The sequence below is a fragment of the Lutra lutra genome, chromosome 12 (assembly GCF_902655055.1).
Source record: "Lutra lutra chromosome 12, mLutLut1.2, whole genome shotgun sequence".
Classification (NCBI taxonomy): Eukaryota; Metazoa; Chordata; class Mammalia; order Carnivora; family Mustelidae; genus Lutra; species Lutra lutra.
This window is the reverse complement of record NC_062289.1, coordinates 38,810,074-38,825,293: the sequence shown is the minus strand read 5'-3', so window position 1 is coordinate 38,825,293 and position 15,220 is coordinate 38,810,074. Positions and strand designations below refer to the sequence as shown.

General features: G+C 36.3%; 1 protein-coding gene across 9 annotated transcripts in view; it reads right to left on the bottom strand.

Moving 5' to 3' along the window:
- Positions 1 to 15,220, bottom strand: part of NOL4 (nucleolar protein 4) — a 413,344-nt gene that overhangs the window by 305,938 nt on the left and 92,186 nt on the right. The window contains exon 1 of one of the 9 annotated variants that reach the window (XM_047698442.1): positions 2,740 to 2,778. The exons of the other annotated variants lie outside the window; for them this stretch is intronic. Within the exon in view, the coding sequence (XP_047554398.1) occupies positions 2,740 to 2,763 (24 nt within the window). The 5' untranslated portion in view covers positions 2,764 to 2,778. Of the gene's footprint in view, positions 1 to 2,739; positions 2,779 to 15,220 lie in introns of those variants that run through there. 9 annotated transcript variants of the gene reach the window in all.

Genomic DNA, 15,220 nt, shown 5'->3' with positions numbered 1-15,220 from the left:
CCCTGCCCTTTGCCTGATGCTAAGAAGGCACTTGTGTAGGAATCCCCCCTAGACAGGTTTATCATGGACCCGACTCAACTGTATTACTTGTCTTAGCATTATGTTGCTCCAAATCCATTGCTTGGATAATAATTATTAATCACATTACATTTCTTTTATAGCTTAACTCTGAAAAACAGAGTACCTGTAATGACATAATGTCACAAATATGTTTGTGTTCGTGTGCACATGGAAAAAATTAAAAGTCCCACTTGGCATCTTAGAAAAAATTTCAGCAAGTATTTTATCACATTACTTTCTCAATGTTATTCTGGCACAACACTTGGCATGTCACTACATGTTATGTAAGTGGATAAAAGCACTTATTTGGGGGGACTTTTCTTAGTGTTCAGAATCCATTTTATGGGGAGACCTGGCAAGGCATTCCACTCTCCTTGAATCCTTTCTTCCCCACCTCATGCTCACGGGGGCCCACAGACCATGGAGTCTCCTTAAGCACAAGGACAAAAGACCCTAAGAACAGACTCTTCACATCTCACACTCATTCCTGAAATAATATGTCTCTTGCCATGCAGGTGAAGATGGAAAATAATTTCTTTTTCCTTATCTAGAATGTTTCCTCCCAGGCTTCTTTGAAATTAAGAATCCTAGGCAACCTTCATTGCTGAAGTTCTTAGAGTATTTTTAAAAGTGAAGAAATAGTCTTAAAAAGTTCTTAAATTATGCTACATTTGAATAAGTATATTCCATAATTAAAGCCCTGTCTTTTGATCCTGTCGGTATCCTCTGGTAACCCCATTTAGAGATAACATTGAAAGCCCGTACGTGAAGCGTCTTTAGAAATTGAGGCAGGGGCTAAATGCCCTTATGGTTCCTCCTCTAATGAAAGGTCTCGTTTCCATTTGCTGGGAGTGAACATTTGAAATGCTAAGTCAACTTTAAATAGATATTCATAAACGATGATAAAACTCAGGGATGCTAGGCTGTCCATTCATCAAAGTCCTAACATCCTTTATGCAATATGTAATAGCAGTTGCAAATAAAACCTAGAAGTAAGGAACCGAAATTGAAAAATATTTTGACTCGGATACTTGAAATCCTATTCCACTAATACTATAATTAATATCATAAAATGCTCTAATTATTCATAAATGTCTATTTCCTTGACCCATTCTTCAAATCTAATGATTTGTTTTTGGGATAAAAATTGAGCTTTGAATATAGAGTACAGGACATTTTCTAGAAAACGATGAGATTAATACTTCACTGGAAAATGTATTCTTAGAAATATCTTTATATTTTGAAAGGATAGGGTTTTTACTTAGAATTTGTCCATGCAGAAACACTGCCTCCTGTTAGTAATAAGCAAAACAAAACACGAATGGATATTAGTCTTGGTCTCTCTGAGCCAAATACTAAAATGACAACTGCCTTATGCCAAGCCACAAATACTGCTTATAATTGAAATTTAACATCCAAAGGAAGGACAAGAACCTAGCCATATTGAAATTTACAAACTAATGACCAAACACTGTAAATAATTATGAGGTATCTCTCATAGAAATGTTTTCTTTTTCTGTGAATCTAGACTTGTTTTCTTAGATTCATACGGTGCTTTCTATTTTTCATTGACTTTTGGCATTCATTATTTTAGACAGTATCTAAACAGATTTTACAGTAATTTTCTGATAAGTGGAGTTACCAGTATGAAGAGATGAAAGGAACTGCCATTGTTATACAACAGAGGGTAAAGCAAAGGGCTGGAACTCAAGCCTGGACCTCCCAAATCCTTGTCCATTTCTATAAATTGAATGGACCATGGTGGGGGGGCTTATCCAACAGAGAGAGAAATGTGTAGTGTCCAAGGAAAATAGAAATGTCAAGCTAGATTTTTAAAAACTGTGTATTTCAAAAACACCTGATGTATTAAAGTATCCTCACAGGACAAAGTCAGTACATGTGAAAATTGAGCTACATCTGAAGATCTGTTGGGGTTGCTTTTAACTTTGAAATAGCTCTGGTTAAGGGGTGGGGATGTTGTGGCAAACATATTTCTTCATTACTTACCATTTCAAAAGAGCTTAATTCCTCTGTTTTAGACATCATTAATACTGTTTTCAATTAAACTATTACATCCTAAATCCATTAATACTGGAGTTCATCAATAGTGCCAAATATCATGAATCAGATTATTATCATAAATTCAAAGTAGAAACAATTTCTCCCATCAAAAAATATGGTAATACGTCTACATAAAAATAACTGAGCTGCGGCATCTTTTGATAGATTAAACAATGAAATTGGTCTCGATAGCAAGACAGTACAACATTAGTAATCTAATAATAAACAGACCCACCTGAGGAAGGCCTCGTGATCAAGTCCTACAAGGGGCACTGCTATTGATCTTCCACTTGTGGGTTAACACAACAACAACAAACTATTGGGGACACATTTTTGAAAAGTTTACTGGCACATATTATGATTGAAAAGAAGATGGGCAGTTTACCCTGCCAATGTCCCTGCTACTCTGAAGAAAGGAGAAACAATATTTTTCCAAAACCTTACAACTATAAAGCCATATTCTAACTTCCTCTCAACACAGTTCAGTTAGGGTCAAAATGGCAGAGACCTAAAAAAAATAAAATGTAAAAAATAAAATAAAAGAGCAACTATGGTTAAATTGATTTGTAAATCTTATCTTGTAAATTCAATAATATATAATTCCTAAAATATTCTTACATTTATTTTTGAATAGCAGAGCATTCTCTTCAGAAGTAAATCATTCCTACCTGGAGCTGAATACACAACATATAAGTTAGAAAAATTGAAGAACTTAGTTAATCAAAACAATATAACAATAAACCATTGCTTTGCTGCATTTTCTCAGACTGTGTGTTTCAGTTACAGGATGGAAGTTTATCTCATTAACTGAAGCCATAAAATGTTGATAGCAATGTTGCTAACAGAGAAGAATTTTAAAACAGTGCTATTTGCCCTACACATTTCTTCTTCAGTCCCAAGCCTTTTCTCTAATTTTAACTGCTTAATTTCTGAACATTTTCTGTGGAAAGGTGCTCTAAATGTATTCAGTGGTCACATATACCTCCAGGACTCTGGCTCCTGATATGGTAGAGACTGGACAGTTCAAAAATCAAAATTCTCACTTAGTATATGACAACTATTACACACTGTTGCTGTTTTAAACAAAAGGAAATACTTCCTACATAATAAATATATCTAAGTTTTCCCTTAATTGAGTCCTTAATTACTGGATTATACTAAGCAAGGACTTTACATGGATTTTATCCTTTGATCCTCCCAACAATCCTAGGGTTAGATTACTAGCATCACCACTCTCATCTCGGTTTAACAGGTGAGGAAACTAAGCTTCAGAGAGGTTGTATGACTCGTCAAACATGTAAAGAGAAAGGACTCGGGTGATAATCCGGTTTCAGAGACTATCACCTTAATCACTGTATTTCATAGCCTCTCCTCTTTATCAGCATTAAAAAAGAGAGAAAGAGATGGTCTCATCCATAAAGAGTTGGAATATTAACCTCACAGCATAAGTTAATATCCTGAAATGTTTATAAAGTTCCCCAGTGTGTGGTTCTTTGTAAGTTTAAGATGCTCTAACAAGCTTGAATACATTCTGAATACAAGGGGCAGTCAAATTCTCAGTATATGGGCTTGTGTTAGTTACAAAGTTCAACAAGAAACACCTCAGACTCCACAGTATCAATGGAGAGCGCCATCTGGAGGAAATTAACAAGAGGCTGTTCGGCAGAACTGATGGCTGAAGTGGTGGGCTTTGCAACAATGTTGTAATATTTAATAGCCAGGAACTCAATGCAGAGGACTTCCACTTTTAATAGAAAGTACAAGAAGGAGTATGAGTAGCCTATTTCTGAAGGAATAAGAATTCCAATTATTGAAGGAAATTCACCAGTAGAGAAGTCATTCTCGGCTTAAGAGGCAAGCCTAACCCGTGAGCTGGAATAGAGATATTACATGACACTGGTGAGTCATAAGCTTTGGCAATCACTTTTTAAAGCAAAACAGAATGTCTAAAGTCAAAAGATTTACTCACCAAATTATCACACCATTTTGTCCTAAGTTCACTAAGATTTTAGCAAAAACAAAACAAAAACAAACTTAATGTTACAAAATATCATTACTTTGGAAAAGTAGGAGGCAATGCTGAATTTCATTATAAATTAAAATACTCCTCACCTTACTGTCTTGATATAGTGGGCTCCGCCTCAGAGTAGATAAAACTGGTCTAATCATTCTATTTTTAAATTATTCTTGCCTTTACTTTATAAAATGAATTTAGAGAATAACAATAATACTTTTATTTTACTGGAATAATAACATTAAAAACATGTTTGTTGCTGAACACCAAGCAGTACACTTATGGAAGAATTTGCCCTTGGGGCCGAACTTATGATATTTTCTCTTATGTATACTCTTGAGATTCTGAACAAAAAATAAATTAGAAATAATCTCCTAGTGAAATTTGTTTATCTTGTTATATTTAGTATTGTGATATTTAACATTGTGCTACTGAAATGTACATTACTATGTAACTCTAGAAAATGTATTTTTAAAAACTAATAAAATTTAACTATCATTGAAAAAAACCTATAAATCTAAATGCTATTAAAGACCTCGTATGTCCTGATTCCTAAAGAAATAGCTACACCATGGTCCAGAGAAACCTCTATCTGGGGAATGGAAGTCTTGGTTCAGCGTAACATCTCTTATTCAACAAGGGCTACCCTGCCTTTATCTACTCTAGTCATTGTAGATCTTTGAATACATTTGAAAGGAGGGAATTTGGACTACTAAAACAAAAAAAAAATGTTTGCAAATGTTATAACCCCTTGCTCAGACATTTTTCTAAGTGTATTACAAAATTGAAATGTCTAGCCAATGATTTGCCCTTGTATTTATATAAGTTCTCTTTTACCCATCTCAGGCATGAAAAAGATGCATAGTAAGCATCATTGTACTTCTACAGAGGTAATTATTAATTTGCAGAGGTGCATATGGAAACCATCTTTCAAAGATGAAGACATTTTTCACCTAAACATTTACTTCTTCAATAAATACCTACTGAATGCACGGACAGTATAATTATCCCTGAATACAGCTAGATACACCACTAATGTGCCTGGATACATCAAATTATTGGAATCACCTATTGGTAAGTGAATCTGAAAAATGAATCTGAAAGTGAATCTGAAAAATGCTTTCATCAGAACTCAACATAAATATTCTTAGGTAAAAAGTCCATGCATAGTAAAAATCAACAGACAAAAAGCCAGACATTTGGTCTGCCTATATCAAGTCTGCATTCCTTCTGGACCTCGACAATTTTTGCTTCAAACCCTAGCTACTGTTTCAGAAAGATTTGGTGTTCTGTTGTGTTGGTCTGACGTCTAAACATCTGTGATATGACCAAGTGAATTCCTGGACCTTAATAATCTCACCGATATCAAAACCAGGACGCTGCTACATTTGCACCTCAAGCCCAAAGTCACCACTGCTCCGTGATAGGATTCTCAGGTTTGGGGTAAGTTCCTAAGAATCCTGCATTACTGCTTGATCTGCTAGGATTCTGGTACTATTCTCGTTTGCTACTTCCAGTCCATACTACTGTCCACTTTTCCTTCTTTCTTTTCTGATCATTTTCTTCTTCTTGGATCATTCATCAGCTCCCCTTGCTTTTCTCACTTCGTTAAGAGGATAACCTGCCCTGGGTTGAATATCTAGTGCTGAGTTGTACTATTTGTCACAACTGGACGAATTTGATTTCTAATTTTTAAAAAAGCAACTGGGTAAAACATGGCAAAATCAGATCATCCTTACACTTATTTTGGGACTTAGTACAGTGTTTATTTTGCACACAGTTTTTTCTACCCTGAGGGTCTAGTGCTGATTTTTGAATAGGATTAATGGTAGTAGATAAAACACAGCATGGCCAATTAAATATGAATTCCAGATAAACATGCAATATTGGGGCAAACTTATATTAAAAATTATTGTTTATCTGAAATTCAAATATAACTGGGCATCCTGTGTCCTATTTATTAAATCTGGCAATCTCACAGGATACATTTACCTAAGATGAATGAAAATATGAGTTAGATGGGTGCCTGGGTGGCTCAGTTGTTAAGCATCTGCCTTCAGCTCAGGTCATGATCCTAGAGTCCTGGGATCGAGTCCCATATCAGGATCCCCACTCAGCAAGAGGCCTGCTTCTCCCTCTCCTACTCCCCCTGCTTGTGTTCCCTCTCTCACTTACATGTCTTTCTGTCAAATAAATAAATAAAATCTTTTAAAAATATCTATATATGAGTTAGAGCCTGAAAATAATTTTATTTTTTTAAAGATTTATTTATTTATGAGACGGGGAGGGAGGTGAGTAGAAGGAAGAGAGGAAGGAGAAATTCTAGCAGACTCCACCGAGCATGGAGCCTGAAGCAGGGATCCTAGCAGGGCTTGATCTCGAAATGTGAGATCATGACCTGAGCCAAAACGAAGAGTGGGATGCTTAATCAACTACACCACCCAGGGGCCCCATAATTTTAAACTTGAAACAAATAGCTTGTCAGGAAAATCTAAGAATGTACCAAGAACTGGAGTGAGAAGTAGGGTAGATGGAAGTTATCATTGGAAAGTATGCAGGCAATTTGAAATCACAGTCCCCATTTAAAGCAGTGTTTTCCAGCTTTTTAGACCAACAGTACAAGTGTAAATAGATTTCCCATCATAAGCTAGCACATACACACATTTATAAAATAAAACTGATCATTTCTTTTGCCTTCTATTCTTTTTTTTTTTTAAAGATTATATTTACTTGTGAGAGAGAGAGAGAGGGAAAAAAAAAAAAAAGCACAAGCACAAGGAGAGGCACGCAGAGGGAGAGGGAGAAGCAGACTTCCCACTGAACAGGAAGCCTCATACGGGGCTCCATCCCAGAACCCTGGGATCATGACATGAGCAGAAGACAGAGGCTTAACCGGCTGAGCCACCCAGGCACCCAGGTTCCCCTCTGTTTCATTTTTTTAAAGTGTTCACAACCCACAAAATTGACTTGATAACTCACTAATGGTCTGTTATCTATAATACAAAAAAACACTGGTCTAAAGTAGAAGAATGCAGTCTGTCAATCCAAAGATCTTTGTTGTGATGTTGAGAGAAGATGCTGGGTATGTGGTCAAATTTAAAATGAAGGCCTAAGGAAGGTCTAAGGCATGCAGGGATATTTTTAGACAGTTCAGGTCAATTTGTAGATAGCTCAAAGCAATCTGAAAATGTGAAGCAAAGGCATCAAATACTACGTAGTGTGAGAGGAAGGAATGATTTGGAAAGCAGCGCGGTGGCGTAAGTCAGTGTCCTCCGGGGACAGGCAAATGTTAGAGTGGGAGGAAGAAGGCAAAAACACTCAGCTTGGGCAGAAGCACAGAAATCCACCACGTGATGAAATTTGAGGAGGTAAGCAGAGAGGTAACAGCATTCCAGGGCAAAGCAGATGAATGAAGCCCTATACCATTATACATGACTAGATGAAGGCATAGGCAAACAAGAAAGAGCATGAGAGTTAATTTAATTATAATTAATTAAATTTTCCTGAAAACAGTTTTGCTTCATTGATTACAGTTCAAACTTAGCTATGTTGCTTTGCAAAAAAGAACTTATTCTCTTTTATCTCTTTTATAATGATGTGCATCTTTAATTTGGAGCTGTATTTTAGAATAATTAAAATAGTCATCAATTGAGCAAATGAGACAACATCAAAAGAGATAATCAAATCAACTGGCACTAGATGTCTAAAGTTGTGATGCTATTTTTGTCGCTTCTTATGTTAGAATATTTGCCTGTTAAGGAACAGATTGTCATTACAGAGAATTCTTATATTAGATGAAAAAAAATGAGCAGATGGGCAGTGAAAAGTTTTACTTCATGCATGTTTCCTAATAGTAAAATAAAGAGAATCCTTAAATATTGCATGTAAATAAAATGACTCAGCAAAGCAAATGCTTATACAATTACTTGCAGCATGACAAGCTACATTAAAGTACACAATTACACACATGGGAAGTGGGGGGAATTTACTTCCTCTCTTGATTTCTTTTGAAGCGTGTGTATAAGATGATATACTAGTGTTTTTCCCGGGGCTGAGGGAAGGCCAGCTAGAACTCAGCCTTCCTGGTGCAGAATTCATCAGCACGTTCAAGCTCTTCTTGGCTCTGACTCTAACCCCCTCTGTTAAAGTTTACCTTGACTACTTCCTGCTGGTCAGCGAGGACACAGAGCTTCTTTTCAAACAGGTACCTAAGAATACTGTTGCTGCAGTTACTCAAAGCAGGCAATAATTAGGCATTTGAGGGGAAATGGAAGAAATTGGAGAAGGTTAGACTTCACTCTGAGAGAGTCTGATAAGTTACACAACCCTCAAAGATCTGTGCAGGAAAACCAAAGAATCAGGAGAGACTAACCACGTGCCAGGATGCAGAAATCATTGTGAATTCTTGACTTGCTCAACAACCGTAGATAATGAAAACAATATTCGGAGATACTAAATAGAAAACTGGCCACGTGGTTTCCTTGGGAAAATGTCTCTCATCTTAGGGTGTTGACTGTGCTGTCAGGGTGACCTGACATAGAGAATAGGGCTGCGCTCTGATTTTCACAGGAAGCAGGGCTAGTGTGGCTGGAACTTCACATTCAGATGTAAAGGATGTTAAATGGCTTGGAGCTTTTGAACAAAGCCAACTGCTTGCCCAGAAGCCTACAGTGCCCAGCTGAGAAATATCACCTTAGGTTACACAAATAATTATACAACTAGTGGGTACATAGGACAAAAATACCATGCTTACATGTTCTTTACTAAAGAGAAAAAGCATACCAAGATAGAAATTTCTCGGTGGGCATTCCAAATTCTCAGAAGTAGCAGCTAGGTCAGATTCTTTTGGGATTCACCTCCTTTCCCATTACTGTGACCAAGGAGCAGAGCCATGGCTCTGCTGTGCTGTGTGCTGACTGGGAGAGGATATTGCCAGAAAAATGAGGGGGAGAGGAGGGAGAGAAGTAGAACAGGTAAACAGATAAGAAATAGGCAAAGGCTGTTTCTTGTTACCGATCATGAAATGAAAACTGCTGCTGATAAAGCTAGTGACTAATAATCTCAATTCTGAGAAAGTCGAGAATGAAGACATGGCTGGATGTTATCCCCAGGCCAATGAGGAGCGCAGATGACAAAAGAAAGACATAGATCTTTCAAACTCTAGTTAATGGGAAGCTGTTTATAGCATCTGTCACCCCCACATAACTCTACTTTTTAAAGGAAAACCAGTTTCCATCCACTACAATCACGTTTGAAGCAATTACTGTTAAAACCTTGACATAGATTATTTTAATCTATTTAAATAAGATAATTATTTAAAAAAAATAAATTTAAATAAGAACCTCAAATAAATCCTTCAAATAATACATGCCCGACTCAGACCTACAGAAGTCACCTAATCTGGGATTTATACCAGGTCTGGCTGACATCAAAACTGGCACCATTTTCTCTCTACTACCTCATACTAGTCATTGACATCCTATATCTTTTTCTTGTTATATTTTATGCCAACTACATACCTACAGAGGTATTTATACAGGTATACACATGCATATGCTTGAAGAAATTCAGGAGATTTTATTTATTATACGATGACCATACCCAGGAATACCTAAACCTCTGGATCTGAGTGAGAATCAACCGCTAGGAGGCCTGAATCATCCCTAGTCGGAAAGCTGCATTGGCTCACTTTCACCACAAGGGTGCACCGAAGGAGCAATTTACTAGGCTGGACCCAAAGAGTTAATGGTTTCTTCAAAGGTTAATTCCCTTTCCAGGAGTGTATCTATTCCCCAGGACCTTATCGTTTAATGCAAAAATTATTAATGACAGGGTTTGTGACATAAGTTAATGATTAACCGGTTTCAGTGAGCTCTTATGTCTTTGGATGATCTCCACTACCGAAAAGACAGTTTCTGAGTATAATGGATTTGCACTATTAATCTGCCCACCTGTGATAATTCTGACTATACCTAGATGAGAAATAAATCAATTTTGATGAATGGCGGTACACCAGTCTCCTATTTCAGAATGGTTGTTTAATAACTCTAATTGCCAGGCCATTGATTTTTTTTTTTCCCTTCTGAGATGTTTTACACATCTGACTTATTAGTTTGAGTATTATTTTTAGTTATCAAAAACAATAGGGCTGCTCTAACATAAAAGTGGATCTAATATGATATGTACCATGTTGAATTTAATGGCTGTTTCCAATATTTAGAAATCACTTCTGTAAAACCTATATATGTATGTGCAGAATATGTAGGTTTGAATGTGTATCTGATAAAAATAAACCAATCTCTGGAAAAGTAAGTAAAGTGTTTACATCCTACCTCAAAGAGGTGGCGTTATTTAATGGAGCATTGAAGTTTTCCCTGAAAAGCAAATGAGAAACCTCGTGTTTGATAACTTTTTTACCTTATTGAGAACCAACTGCATAAATCTGGGGTTGTGTTAAGTGTAAACATGGATTGGGCAGTACTCATTCCTTACAACCATGATTTACAGCCTTACAACCTTACAACGTAACTAATCTTATTTCATTATTTCTATTTATAGTAACATCTCTATACTATTTAGCTGGTATTAAAAAGGCAAGGATTTCCACAAAGACCAGGAGAATTTATTCCTTCAACAAGTACTTATTGAATACCTCCTGTGGGACAGGCCTTTGGCTAACTGTGCTTATACAGTGGAGAAATGGTCCCCCCATCAGTGGTAATTGTGTGATTTTTTTTTTAAACATCTACACTAGTCATAAAATACAAAAACAAACGAACAAAAGGAAGGGCAGAGGCACACATCATTATATTCTTTTAGTAAATCATGACTGAATAGAAATTTTATTTGGAAATCTTATTTAAATTTTATAGTTTTAAATCTAATTCTTCCATTCTACTTTTATTATTTATTTCTCCTCTCAATTTTTATTTACATTCCAGTTAGTTAACATACAGTGCAATATTAGTTTTAGGTGTAGAATTTAGAGATTCATCACTTACATACTTACATCACATACATACTTACATCACATACATACTTACATATCCAGTGCTCATGCAAGCTCATGCAACAAGGGCTCTCCTATCTATTTTTGAAAGTACTCTCATCTTTTAAAAATATTTCATTTAAAAAAATGGTTCCCTCTTTTGGGAGAAGATTTTCAAATGAGGTATGTAAAGGCTTTTTATCCTTTTCTTGTCGACCTAAGTTCTCAACTTCCAAATATCATACACCTTTCAAAAGCTATGATATGTAATGTCGCACTGGGATTCACACAAAAATCAGGCAGATCCCACACTACTGGGGTGTGAGATGTAGGAATGTTGACTTAGCTCATCCCCCATTCCCTTTCTGTCGACTCCTCTATGGTCGAGTTAAACCCAGCTAGACATGGGAGACAGAAGCAAGTTTATGAAATGATCATACAAAATGTCCATGACAGCTAGCAGCCTAATTTATTCTCCAACTTTTTTTTGCCCAAGGATATCTGAAGTCCAAATAAAGATATAGGGGTCAATGGTTTCACCCAAATAAATTCTAACTGTAAAACTGGAGGCACTGTGATAGGGAAGGGAAATATATTTGGAGAGCAAAGCCTCCTGGCACTAATCACAGAACTAGATAGGTAGATCTGTTTCAACAGTAAGATCTAGCAAATCCTATTAAACGCTGTCTCAGACTCTAGGACCACAAGACAGGCAATGCTGACGGTCACACGATCATATTTGTTTACAACCAAGATGCAAAAGAAAAGCCATAAATAAACAAATGAGATATATAGCAAAGCCATCAGGTTCCAGACAAGAACAAACACAGGTGGGACAGCCACATGTGTTGTGCTGCAACTTAAAATCATAACCAAGAAGCTGCCCGTTCATAACATGGTTCAGATTACAAAAAAAAATTTTAATAAAAAAGGAGAACAGTGAAGATCTGGGGACACTTGGTGGTATTTTACGGGCTTTCCCTTTGATGGCTCTTTTAAATTCCTGGAAATACAAAGTCCAATGACTACATATCCTTTTCATTATTGTTCTTATCATCATCATTATAATTATTTACGGAAGAATTTTCTAGATAATGGTGGAACCAAAATGTTCTATCTCTACACTATGTTTCTCAGCCAACGTGCCTCTATAATAGCAGGATAATTCCCTATGTTTCCACATATCTGGTGCCAACTAATTTACGCACTTTGGTTACTATCTCCATTGTTTCGCCAGCACAGTAATGGCCCATGTACACCATTACTGTTGGTGTTATTCCTTCAGTGTTTTTTTCTTTTTTTAAAGATTTATTTATTTTGGAGAGGGAGAGCAAGTAGAGGGAAGGGCAAAGGGAGAGGAAGAGAAAGAATCTTGAGCAGACTCCCCACGGAGCATGGAGCCTGATGTGGGGCTTGATCTCAGGAGCATGAGATCATGACCTCAGCCAAAATCAAGGGGCGGATGTTGAGCCAACTGGGCTACCCAGACACACCTCCTGCCTTTTTTTTTTTTTTTTTTTTTTTTTGGTGTTGTTCCTTCAGAGTTTAAAGAAAACTGAAAGGTAAGCCTAGCCAAAAAGAAGTTAAATTAATTGTTTGGAACTCTTGAATTTTAATATAGTGTAATTTTTTCACACCACAATGGCTACAAATTTTGTTCATTAGCCTCATTACAGGTTGACAAGAACTCTAGAAAATTTTATGTAACAAATCAGCAGAAACCAGTGCAAGTTAAAATATCCTATTTAGCAGTGGAAACACTAAGCCAATAAAGCATTTAAGAAAAGAAGAGAACAAAAATTATGCTAACTAAAGTCTTGAGGTTAAGTGTTCTTGATCTGATAAGATAAAGACAAGATGTACATTTTTAAATTTTCAGATTAAGAATGTGGACATTCTACACGATACGCTGTTTTTCTAGAGTACGTCCCTAGAGAGGGATGTTCAATTCATATTGGAAACACATTCTTTAAAGAGAGACAATTTTAAAATTTTTCAAAAAGTTCATTTGAAATTAATTTAATACACTTAAACCTGGGAAAAAGCAAGGCACCTGGTGAAACCTCTGATAAAACTTATACAGTGGACCTCGCAGGGATGCTGACGTCTAGAGTTTGACATAAAAGAGCACACGAGGCATTTATTATTCCTCTCTCCCAACATAGAGACATCAGGGTGGGCAGAGGAAATTGTATCCATAACTGTAACTAGGGCGATGGCAGAGCTGTGTTAATTGTCCTGCTTGTCCCTCTGCTTGGAACATGAGTAGTGACTGGATAAAAGCAACATAACATCATTCCAAAGTTGACCATACACCAAGCACATTACGTATATGAACTCACTTATATCTCCACACCATGCACATCGTTACCTCCCTCTAAACAGGAGGAGGAAAAAAGTAAATAATTTGCCAAAACTGACACAGATAGGAAGTGCTAGATTTGAAATCTGAAACTGAATTTGTCTGGCTTCTGGCCTATTTTCTTTTAGCTCTAGCATATGTTCTCCACTCTGAATTAAATGAATGTAATTATTGGCAGCAACGTATGTGAATAATACATGTAGGTTTACGGTATCGCACTACAAGTTGTGTGTGTGCATGCGCGCGCGTGTGTGTACATATGTACATTTATATGCAGACTCTTCTCACTATGGAAAACACTGACTTTCCCCCTTAGCTCCTGGATTTCCACCAGTCACTCTAATTTTACATGTAGAAGAAAAAGCTCTGAAACTTAATCCTCTAATCGGACCCTAACTTATGCTACTGGAAGGGCAACTGTGCTTAGCCTGGGATAAAATACACGTGAAAAAAGACAACTGGAGAAGAGTGATATATTCCCAAAGGGTGGAGCTCAGGCAGAAGTTGAGAATTAGTACTGGAAGACAACATCTCACAGTAATTTTGTACAATACTACATCATTAATTTTGGTGTAACCTTCCAAATTGCTAAGCCTGCTTGCATTCAATTTTCAGTACCAAGATGTATTTTAAATTCAAATATAAGTGATATTCGAATGGGCCATTGCTCCTCTCTGCTCTGTTAATGTACATAATCCAAAGTTGACTGTAGTCAAATCTATTGAAGAAAACACATTCAGTGCAGCAGTAATAGTTCATATATACACAAGGACAAATGCAGGGGAAAAAAATGACCTAAAAGACACTAGAATTCCCCCAATGACTGAACAAAACAATTATGATAGCCTTTACATTTTCCTAAAATGTGTCATTTTATGTGGATTTTTTAAAAAGAGCTCATCAGTAGTAGAATACATACCCTCCAATTTTATCTATAGTCAGATCAGATTGCAATAATAGTTAAGTTGTATAATGCCTAGATATTTCAAGGAATGACATACTGCAGATAGGTAAAAACAAATAGCATTCAAAAGTTAATCCAATATTAAAGGACCACCATTTCCTGCAGAGTGAAAACATAGAAAGATTTGCAAAAAAAGGCAAAGTAAATAAAATGACCACTAAATCTATTGATAATATTATTAAAACAATATGAAACGCTTTAATGATTAGTTGTATAAGTATGGTTTCTTGGCCATGTTGAAAAAGGGAGAAAAAGGTCAATAAACAGAATGATGCATGCGCTATGACTAATGTGTTAGAAAAAAAAATCTTAAACTTCATTGAAACCACTCTAATTGCAATAGGTATTGAGCTAATTCTACCAATGACTAGCCAGTCTAGTGTTAGTATTGAGAACTCAACATTGACCCAACAGTCTGGGGCCCTATTACCACTAACCCAATTCCATTTCAAATTACGTTTCGTCTTATGCCCAATTTACTTGAATATTTATGTGAAATGCTAACATTAGACTTACTCTATTGTAGAGTGGTATGTACGGTTTCCCTGGCACTGAGGAGTTCTTTTTTTTTTTTCTATGATGTATTATGACTCTATAAAATGGAAATCATTCTTAATTAGGATTCAATTAAGAGATACCGGAAGGCAAAAAAAGATCATGCCAAAAAGAACCTTCGTGATATTAGAAAAAGGTGAAAAGTACTTTTGATGTGGAAATTAAAAATAAACTGGGGAAAGGATCTTTAAATAGGATGTTCTCAAGAGGGAATGG